The sequence below is a fragment of the Lactuca virosa genome, chromosome 9 (genome assembly GCF_052849685.1).
Source record: "Lactuca virosa cultivar CGN04683 chromosome 9, Lactuca_virosa_CGN04683_v6, whole genome shotgun sequence".
In the NCBI taxonomy this organism is placed as follows: Eukaryota; Viridiplantae; Streptophyta; class Magnoliopsida; order Asterales; family Asteraceae; genus Lactuca; species Lactuca virosa.
In genome coordinates this window covers 64,773,156-64,785,148 of record NC_136434.1, presented here as the reverse complement: position 1 = coordinate 64,785,148, position 11,993 = coordinate 64,773,156, and the positions used below count along the sequence as shown (strand labels likewise).

General features: G+C 34.7%; 1 protein-coding gene across 1 annotated transcript; it reads left to right on the top strand.

Annotated features, from left to right (window-relative positions):
• Window positions 1–5,937: 5,937 nt before the first annotated feature.
• On the top strand, window positions 5,938–11,720 carry LOC145141388 (fasciclin-like arabinogalactan protein 17). Its single transcript, XM_079074676.1, has 4 exons — window positions 5,938–7,112; window positions 7,214–7,680; window positions 10,694–10,819; window positions 11,467–11,720. Exons 1-3 carry the CDS (start codon window positions 6,310–6,312, stop codon window positions 10,765–10,767), a joined length of 1,344 nt encoding a protein of 447 aa, XP_078930802.1. The 5' UTR covers window positions 5,938–6,309; the 3' UTR covers window positions 10,768–10,819; window positions 11,467–11,720.
• The last annotated feature ends 273 nt before the right edge of the window (window positions 11,721–11,993 follow it).

The window sequence follows — 11,993 nt, the reverse complement described above, 5'->3', positions numbered from 1 at the left end:
ATTAAAACCATTTAATTAATTGTTTAAGTTATGAACCCAAGAGTTTTAGAATTCAATTCTTTTTTTTTCAAAAAAAACTTTTCTCAAATTCCAAAACTTGAGGGCAAGTTTTGTAATTCTTGAAAACCTTTGGATTCCATAACTTATGGAATTAATGGTGTTTTATGATGAAACTTTCCATGTTCCATAACTTAAGAACAAGTTATGGAATTCTTTAAAACATTAACACCAAATTTTGCCACTCCATAAAAACTTTGAATCAATTTTTTTTTTTTAAAAAAAAAACTTTCATATCCATAACTTATGGAAGTTTCAAAAACCCTTAAGATCACAACTTTAAAAAAAAAACTTTTGAGCTCCAAAATTTTATGACAAAATATGTAACTCCTTAAAACATTTAGATCAAACTTTTAAAACTAATAAAATAATCATATCATTTTATCTTTTACTAAATTTGACCTAATTCAACTCATATAACAAATGATTCAAATTTTACAAATAATTCGTTTTTCACAAAACAAGTAATTATCTTAAAATTTGACAAACGTCATGTTTTTTTTTCCTTTTTTTTCAACTTGAAAATAAAACATTTGCATCAATATAACAGAAAACAACCAGACTCTGATACTACTGTTGGGTTTTGAGCATTCTAACACTCCTATGGTGTACATGAAACCCTATATACCTTATATCTATGTTTTCTCTATTATACATGCAAATATTAACTATTCCAAGGTTTCGTCCTAACTAGCATATTATGAAGCACCTATACTACAAAGTTCTAGTTAGATGACATGCCTTTTGATGTAGCTTGATGTCTTCAAGCTTTAAGAGCTTAGCCCCAATAGTGTGGAAGCCTCAAATGGAATCACAAATCACCAAAACACCTTGGAAGAACTTGAGAGAATATGTATGCACACTAAAATCGGCCCACTCTTATTTTCACACACTTGTTCCAATTTTGTGAGCCAAGGACCCCTTTATATATTATGGAGGATTAGGATTAGATCCATGTAAACCCTAATACCTATGACCTTTCATTTACATAGGATCCATGGGTTAAAAGCTCCATGGACCATCCATGAAAGCTTAGACCAACCTAAATGAACTTGGCCCATTCCATATATATAAGAGTCCATATTTAATTAGTTCTTTTTGATCACCTAATTAATTCTAAATTAATTCTTGATCAATACTAATTAAATAATATGATTCCATATTAATATATTAGAACTTATAATATATTAATATAAATCATAAATATACTATTCTCAAAAGACTATCCATATAAATTGTGTCGGTGAAGTGCAACCCAAATGGACCATGCCGGGTCGGGTCAAGTACATACCAAATATAGTTATGGAATTAGACATTAATCCAACACTAACTACCAAGACGCAGATCTACAGATCAGTAAACATATCATGCAATTACCCGGATACAAATCTGATAAAGGGTCGGCCTTGGTGCCGTAGACCCTGTTGATATAGTGAAGATAACTCACCTCTCAAGTGTCGTCTGAAACTAGAAAGCTCAACTCCCGGATCACCAATACGAACTCCGCCACCTATAGTTACCATACAACCCTTTTTCATAAATTTCCAAATTACCAGAATACCCTCAGAAGTCAACTGGTCAACCCTTGGTCAAAGTCAAAGTCCACAGTCAAAGTCAACAGTCCATGTTGACTCGACTCGTCGAGTGCAGTTCACCGACTCGTCGAGTCCTTCCTGAACTCGAGAAGTCGTGAAATCCTTGGTTGGCTCGTCGAGTTCCCCTTTAACTCGCCGAGTTCATACGTGTCCAAAGATTGGGAAAAACCCTAGCCGACTCGTCGAGTCAGTCGACTGACTCGCCGAGCCCAATGCAATCTTCATCGGACTCGCCGAGTTGTTCATCAACTCAACGAGTTGATGACCATCTTCATATGACTCGCCGAGTCCTTGCAGACCTTCATCCATGCAGACACTTTTTAAGCCATGCCAAGGTTCCAGATTACAGATCCAAGCTTCTAAGGCATGTTTATCATGTAAAGTTGCAAACTTTACTCGCATGCAAGGCCCTAAAGGCTCTAAATGACCAATCTAAGCTTCTAATGGAGCTTTACACCTTAGGAGAGTCTCATCCTTGCAAGAGCTGGAAACTTTATGGACTTATGACTCAAAAGAGCTTCAGATCTGAAGTTTCAGCTTTAGATCTAACTCCCATACCAAAATCCCTTACTGAATAACTAAAGAAAGCCCTAGCCTCAACATATGAATGATTATAGAAGAAAAGAGGTCAAGGTAACAACTTATTACCTCCAAGGCGTGCCCAAACTGAAGTAGACTCTGGATCCACACGAAATCCTTGATGCTAGCCTCTTGATCTACAAGTTCCTTCACAAAAATCACTTCTCAAAGCTCCAAAACACTCTCCAAGCTCACACTCACGGAAATTAGGGTTTCTGGCTCTCAAGGGGTGATAGAGGACAGTGTGAGGCGCTAATGGTCCAATATATAGGGTGCAAAAACCCTGAAACTTAGGGTTTCCACTGCCAGCTCCTACTCGTCGAGTAGGTCACTTAAGTGTGCGGCCTAACCCGCTGCTACTCGACGAGTCAGGCAACCAACTCGTCGAGTAGACCTTGAATTCATGAGAATTTATCACCATAAATTGATATTCGAGAATCGGGCCGTTACAATATTGTTCACAACACCTACAGGTTGCGAGCCTGCTAGTGTTCCACTGGACTGTCTAGAATAGTCCGTGGTTGTCATCTATACTCTGCTAGATGACTGGGTCATCGCTTCTCATCATCTTTCACCTCTCATCATCTATATCATCTTTCATCTCTCATCATTCATCTCATATGTCATATCTCATCTCATCTCTAATTTATCCATCTTTACCCATCCTAATTATATGTATAAAATACGTATACAGTTTAAATCGAATAAAACATGTATATTTTGTTAATCCAACATAGATATCAAGAACACATATAATATGCACACATAGCACGTGATTTATATTAAATACTTCATATCTATGTGTAAGATGAAAGTAATTATGCACTCACTTGTTAAAGTGATGATTCCAAACTCGGGCAGCGCTTCGCTTTTAACAATTCTATTTTCCTTAAGCGAAACCTAGTATCATTACCTCAAGCAACAGAGCAATCACTTTAATTTTCTTCTCAACATGGTCAACCTTTGTTGCATGTTGAGGACATCCACCCGGGAATGAAGGTAATCTCGATCCATCTCCTCCTTCATACGCCGACTTGACCTTGTTGCTCAATTATCTTTTCACCATATTCACAAAAGATCGTGTGCAAATCGTTTAAGTTAAGCTCGTCTGTTGAGCTTATGGAGTTTTTGGAGTTTATAGTATCTGGTGATGGTGGTGGGGTAGGATCCATGGAAGACATTGGAGGGAAAAAGGGAGTATTGTCGGATGGTTGTCGGCTAGTGTTTGGCCGGAAATGGTAATGATATTTTAGGGTTTTGTCCGGAAGATCCTTCTATTATATACTAGGGGACCACTTGAACCCTTAGGGCCCAAGCAAACCAACTCGTTGTTGAGTCGCTGACGTGTCATCCGAGTTGGATGAGTTGACTCTATAACTAAGTTGGGTGGTGACTAGGCAAGGAAACCAGTTAAATTGGGTCAAAATCTCTAATTAGCCTATGAAATGTGAATTCATACCCTTATAAAGCCAAAAATTAAGAATAAGAACATTTTAAACCGAAATGTGTAAAATCGTGGGGTTACAGTGATATTTTCCCAAAAATATTATGGTAACCAAATGCCCCTAAATCTTTGTAGATAATAGTAATAAAAAAAATCAACACATCAAAATTTAAATTTTGTCATATACGAGTTAGAACAACGTATAGGATATTTTTAGACATTGTAATTATATGACTAAGTAACTTAATACCTCTATAGTTACCACATTTTTCATTATCACATTTGTTATTACATATCAGTATCTCAATGTTAGATCATCACAACACCATTATCTTCGCCATATTTATTTCATACATATCGGTATGACAGTGCTAAAATCTCTACTCCTTAAACATCTTGACTATGTCTAGGATAATGTTAAAAAAGTTTGCTAACGACATTACTTTATCCTCCCGTACCAATAGGAAATTGATCTCTTTCTACGACTTTGTTCATTCTCATTATCCTCAAACGCATTCTTCACGTTCTTGCTATTGATCATCACAAATAAACCTTATATAAATTTGACGATTTCTTTTGAATCCTTCAACATTCCTATCCCTCACAATAGAAGGTCCTAGTTAAATAAATTATGAAAATAACTAACCTATTTCCTCTCAATATCCTCACTAATCACTATAACTTGGACATTTGATATAGAAATTATTAATTAGATAATAAGATAATAATTTGCCCCACTTCCTATTAAGATCCAATATATAAGTTATAAATTAGACAAGGGATAATGACTTGAGAGGGTAACGTACTTTAGCTTTTGGTCACATTTGGTCACTAAATTATTTTTCGTGCTTTATTAACCCTTGAACTTGTTGAAACGTATACATTATACCAGTATGACCGGTAATAGTAGGTTTTGCCGGTTTCCGGCGTTGTTTTCGGCCAAACATAAATTTTCCGGTCATCTTCTCCGATCAAACTCGATTTCCCGACGTTATTTCCGACAACATCTTTGTGAATACCCAAAATGGTCAAGAACTCTGATCTATTCTCTCCTTCTCTTTTTGCATGAACTCATGAACTCCAAAACATACATCAGATCTCTGATCTGTGATGAACACACACATAAATACTTATCAGATCACTGTTCATCGTCTTCAACCTCTGCTTATGGTGTTCTTAAGCAAACCTGAAATGATTTCTTGAGCAAAACTTCGGTTTTTTGAAGAATAAAACCCAGAATTCGAAAAACATACTCAATCAAATCATCCATGGCAGATCTAGCAAAAAAAAACAAAATCATACATGTATGTCGATCTAGTTCATGTTCAAAAAATATCCTTATGGGTTTCATTTCGATTTATAAACCCATAACTCAAATCTGAAGCGCACACACACACATGAACTCGAATCTGAAAAGGAGTTCATACAAGAAATTGACCTTTGGGATTTTTGGGTTTCTGATGAACGAACTTGAGTTCTTCAAAACTTCCTTCTCGAAAACGGATTTCAGATCTGGGTTTCTTCAAAAAACAACGAGTTTGTTCCTTCTGGAAAATGGATTTCAGATCTGCCATGGATTTGTTCTTCAAAACTTGATTTATGATCTTCAAAAACCGATGAGTTTGTTCCTTTTGGAAAATGGATTTCAGATCGGCCATGGATGTGTTCTTCAAAACTTGATTTCTGATTTTATCTTGATTGACGCTGAAACTCATTTTTTGGGTTGAAATGGTTGAATGATTTATGGGTTGACGAACTTTTGGGTCGAAGGGATGAACATATTTTCTAAGTTCAAGAGATTGATGAGCAAAAACACCACGAATCTGGAAAAAAATCGCATCTAGAGGAAAAAACACACAAATCTAAGTGTTTTCGTGTTTTTGGCCGTTGACCCGACGGAGATGTCCTCGGAAATAACGCCGGTAAATCGAGTTTGATCGGAGAAGATGACCGGAAAACTTATGTTTGGCCGGAAACAACGCCGGAAACCGGCAAAACCTACTATTACCGGTCATACTGGTATAATGTATACGTTTCAACAAGTTCAAGAGTTAATAAAGCACGAAAAATAATTTAATGACCAAATGTGACCAAAAGCTAAAGTACGTTACCCTCTCATGTCATTATCCCATTATACAATTCATAAACAGTTTTATATTAAAAGTCCAATCACCCCCTTAATACATTGTCTATTATCGCAAGACGACTTTATGAGACTTCCTCATCATATAATCAAACTTTCATTTCTCTTCTGCCTGACTCTTACGTATAGACGATAGACAGCAACACACCACCACACCACCGACGATACTTTACCCATAACTTTACACTTAACTCCCCTCAAGATTCGCCTAATTCCACAAAACCCCTCGCCTTTATACCAAACCCCTGTTTACCACTGTCGTACACACCACCGTTTCTCCCGACCACCATGAAAATATAAATCAGAAGCAAACTTAGAGAGAGAAATAACACCAATAAGAGAGAGAAACACACACACACTCTTTCTCTCTCTCTCTCACACACACACATAGACGCTTGACCTCCCTTCCAAGCAAATCAAAATCCCTTTTTCCTACTTGAAGAAGACGGGTTCCCTCGCCATAATCGCCGGCTAGACACCAACCGGAAAAAATGGCGTCCACACGAAAGTGTCTTACTATGCTGTTTGTATTGAGTCAACTCGCTGCGGCTGCATTGTCTGGGAAACCCACCAACGCGACCACGCAAATCAACTCCAATTCTGTACTGGTGGCGCTACTTGATTCCCATTACACCGAACTGGCGGAGCTGGTGGAGAAGGCGCTCTTATTGCAGACGCTTGAAGAAGCTGTTTCGAATCATAATATCACCATTTTTGCTCCGAGAAATGAAGCTCTGGAGCGGGAACTTGACCCGGAATTCAAAAGGTTTTTACTTGAACCTCGGAATCTTCAGTCTCTTCAAACGCTTCTCCTCCACCACATCGTTCCGAGTCGACTAGGTCAGTCTGAGTGGCCGGAAAAGTCAACACGTCACGACACACTCTCGGCGGAACCCATACATCTCTCCAATTTGGATTCTATGAAGCTCGCCGGCAATGCGGAGGTTGTTCGTGTAGACGACGTTTTCCGATCCGATGGAATTATTCACGGAATTAGTCGTTTGTTGATCCCCAAATCCGTACAGCAGGATTTCAACAACCGTCGGAGCTTACGTGCCATTTCCGCCGTGAAACCGGAGGGTGCACCGGAGGTGGATCCGAGAACAAACAGACTGAAGAAACCGGCACCTCTGGTTCTCGCTGGATCGTCTCCGGTGCTACCAATTTACTACGCCATGGCACCCGGTCCGTCGTTGGCACCTGCTCCCGCTCCCGGACCTGGCGGTCCACGCCACCACTTCGACGGTGAGAGCCAGGTGAAGGATTTCATCCACACGCTGCTGCACTACGGCGGGTAAATTTAAACCCACAATTCGATCATGTTAACTGTTAATCATCTAAAATCACAACTTTTTTCCAAAACTCAACACGATTGCTCTTAATTGGTGTATATAGATACAACGAGATGGCTGACATTTTGGTGAATTTAACGAATTTGGCAACGGAAATGGGGAAACTAGTGTCAGAGGGATACGTATTAACCGTTCTAGCACCTAACGACGAAGCAATGGCAAAATTGACCGCCGATCAACTGACGGAGCCTGGTGCGCCGGAGAGGATCATGTACTACCATATCGTGCCGGAGTACCAAACTGAAGAAAGCATGTATAATGCTGTTAGAAGGTTCGGGAAGATTCGATACGATACTCTTCACGTTCCTCATAAGGTGGTGGCTCAGGAAGCCGATGGGTCGGTGAAATTCGGCGACGACGAGGAAACGGCGTATCTGTTCGATCCTGATATTTACACCGACGGTAGAATATCGGTTCAGGGTATTGATGGGGTTTTGTTTCCGGCATCGGAGAAGACAGAAATCACAAAAACCGTCGATCATGTTCAAGCCACACCCAAATCTCGTAGAGGTACGCTGGAAACCTCTTCTTGCATTACATTTTCTTGTTTGATCTTTTCTTGCCGGAAACAATGGTGGTTTAATTTTGCATACATTTTACGTTGATTCATTAGTTATCTTTTTACCTAATTACATGATGCCAACAAACATTTCAATCAACCTATTTCTTCAAAAGAATCAAAATCACTGTTCTTACTTCTTTAGACTTGTTTTGTCGGTGAGTCAAAGAGGGGCAAAATCGACATTTTGCTAATCTGTACTGGTGGCCCGTGATGAATAACACCTTTTAATTATTAGGATGTTAAAGAACATCATAAATGAGGTAGTGAAATTTGAAGGTTGAATTTCATGAAAAATGTTTGCATTACACTATTTATAATTTATCGATTTTTCCTGAAATTCAATCAAATAGATCCAACAAACTTAATCATATTTTTACTAAATAATTTAAAAATATTATCCGAGTTTATAAAATAATAAAATATCTTCCTGACTCTTTTAATATGTTTCATATTCGGCTGACTCAATTAACAACTATTAAACAATCATTTAAAATAATAACTATTAAACAATCATTTAAAATAATACGCTATTTTACAATTTCTAGTGAATTTTCTTTAGAAAATAAGAAAAAAAAAAGATTGACCCTTTTTTGTTTTGCTCAATTTTGATCACAAAATTTGTTTCATAAAATTAATCTATTTGTTTGTTTTAAAATTTACTTATTTGACCCGTTAAAGTTCAAATATAAAACAAATTGATTCATTTTCTAATAAATTGTTGAAACTGACATTTCTATGATATTGTAAATATTATAATTTCAAAGCGATAAATGAAATACTAACTTCTCCAATGGTTGTGTGATTGTCCATCTGTTAGTTTACTCGTTGTCATACTTCAATTCTACACTCGAAACCTTTTTAAATATATGAAGTCAATATAAATATATTAAATTTTTTATGCATGATCAATAATTGCATCAAAAGGTACAAGTATTATAAATACTAAAAGGATGTTAAACACGTAAAAGTATAAATAAAATTTATGATTTTGTCATGTACGACCTTGACAAATTAATTAGTATTCAATTTATACATTTGGTAAAGTTTTCGCATATTTTTAGTTGCATACCTAAAAAAGATATAAATTATATGTTTAAAAAAGATATAAATTATATGTTTATGTTTCTTTAATTATATTAGATACTAATCTTTTCATAAATGTTTCATTATACTTGCGTACCTAACATTGTCTCTGTGTGCCTAACTCACTAATTATGTTATAATTAATTTGGTTAAATTATACAAATAATATAACTAATTAGCGTATAAGAAATATATGTTGATAAATCTCTTTCTTCAAATATATAACCAAAAAGTAGAATGACAATTTTTAGTTTTTACCATCCTAACTTTAACTGTTTTATTGAAGGGCAATTTAGGTATTTGAAATTAATCAATACTCTTACCATTTCAATGGGAAAAATAAAAACCTAGCTTTTGGTACTTGTAATGTACAACATTTCTCAGCCACAGACAAAACAACCTTTAGTGTAACAAGAAGGATTCTTGTCTAAGTTTCTATATCATTAATCATGATGCATCTACCATGAACACAACTAAAACATTATGTCATGGTGGTGTTTTGTTTTTTTTTCAGTAATAAATAAATAATACTTGCTGTGAGGTCCATTATTTAATGATGATGTACATATATTTTGATATAAACATATATATATGAGCTGGAGTGTATTTCTTTTTGCAAATTGCAAAATTAGTGGTTTATATCGGAATAGAGCTAAAAGCAAGAAACAACGATATATTTTTAGTTATTTGTTTATAGTATTTAAAAAAATACATACAATTATTGCAATGAATAACCGATCCACAAGTAGTCGGTATACAAATTCTGATTAGGTGATTTAAAGGGCTCTTTGATATGCCGACTCGGTGTCGGTCAAATTCAACAAACCCCTTGCTTTTGCTCGGTTGACTTTTTTTTTTTTTTTTTTTTTTTTTTTTTTACCATTATTGTAATTGATAGAATTCTTAAAATTATTGTTTTAAAAGGAAATAAAATTCTATATAATTTTGCCACGTTGGCAGGCTTCTCACTTCCGCTAAACAACACACTGAAACTTCAAATCGAAACTAATATATAAATCCAAAACCCAACTCCTCCTTGGTGTAGTTGTCCTCTTTGAGACCCTACTCACTGCTCAAACTCACTTGTACTCTATGCTCATTCACTTGTACATGTATGGTCAATCTATCTATCTTCCACTTTCGTGACATCGAAATTCATGAGTAGGCATGTTGCATGTTCCACACTTTACGCATCAAACATGTTTTATAGCTTAAAAACGAAAAGGGTATTTCATCTTTAATTTGATGGTATACTCATGTGCTTTTAAAAATATTTAAAGAATCCAAAGTGTATTATTGTACATACATTAATCATCAATATTTTATATCTTTATACGTGCATTTACAATTGTAATGTAGTTAGCCATATGATCGGATCTTCTCCTGCTTTTTGACATCTTCAGAATCATGCTGTCAGTAAAAGCATTCAATCTCACTAATTATAGTATTTGTCAGTTTTCCGCTCCTTGTTTTTTTATATTTAGCAATTCGTTAATCTTCATATATTTTATTTATTAAATTGAATTATTCTATAATACGTAATAATAATACTCATATATAGTGCACTGGATTAGTCATATCTATATATCTATATTAAATAAATTAAAAAAGGTACTCATGTACGTGTTTATGGTGTATACATAGTTATGGTGTGCAACGACGTGTTAAATGTTAACCATAATTAATTATTATTTTAAGCAGCAATTAACTGTTGTCAGTAGTCGTTACGGAATAACATGAAGTTATGAAGCTGCTTTATTTTTTGAATGAACTTAATTAAACTATGTATAGCTAATGATGAACTAATTATTTATTAATTATTAATAAACCTATACTTAATTAACCAAAAAAATAATAATATTTTATTATTATATTCAGGAAAATTGCTTGAGGTAGCATGTCAAGTGCTTGGGACATTTGGGCAAGATTCCCGGTTCACCACGTGCCACTAGAATTCTCCCTTTCATTCATCACTTACACTTCATCTGATCTGCCAATCAAAAGGTTCAAAAACTCTCTTCTCAAATCTTGTGTTTATTATTATTTTTTATATATAATTTCATGATTGGTTTTATTTATATTTATATTTATAAATGATAATATATATCTCAAAAGTTTTCTTCAAATGAATTGTGGTGTAGTTTAGTTTCTTGGATTTCTATCATAGAGATAGGTCAACTCAACCATATATACAGTCATCTTTAATAATTGAAAATTTCGGATGACCTGTCATAATTTGCAAATGAAGATAGAAAATGACATAAATGAACTTAGATATTTCTTAATTTTTAATTAATCAGGTATAAAAAGGTCCATGATTATGAATCTTTTGTTGTTAACTCTCTTTCAAATTTCTATTCAGGTGTTGTATATTGCTTACCTAAAAAAGAAAAAAGAGAAGACAATAACAAAAGTTTTCTCTTATTGATTGAAGTTATATGTCACATATCTACGCCTAGGCCGAATTGCTCAAATGGTTTTACCAAAAAAAACTTGAATTTGAATTTTATATTTATGTTTATACAACGTTCATTATGGGAAATAGATTAATAAATGGGTATTTTCGTAAATATTTGGTTTCTCTTTCTTCTAATTAAACGAGTCATTAATTCCTAAAATATTTGTTTTTTCCTTTTCTTTTTTCATCACAGGGAATGTATAAAGACTTGAAAGGACATGTGAGATACAGTTATGGTATGCATCAAACTCCATGCTTTCTTTTTTTGTGGGGGTGTTAGTGGGTTGTTATTTGTGTTTGTTTAATGTGTAAGCTCTTTTATTTGATAAAAGAAAAGGGTATAATAGTCATTTTCCATTGGTAGTTGGAGATGGCAATCAAAGAATATATTTTTTTGTATTATTATTTTGTGCATAGTGAAATAAATAAAGGATTGGATGGTGGTAAGGTGAGTTGTCTAACGTCTATTTGTATTGTTTGTTGCAATTGTTGCGTCTAAGTTGTTTAATCACGTTAAAATGTGGAAAGATATAAAATAAAGAAAGGGAAAAAGGTACAAAAGAATTTGGTATGTGATGGTCATCTTGAGTCGTGCGTAAGTAAAGTAGGAATCTTAATCGATAAGTAACTTGTTTATAGACAAATTAAATCTACATAAGGGTTCATATACAATAAAACATACAAACATATATCATGGAAAAATTGAATTTTCATGGATGA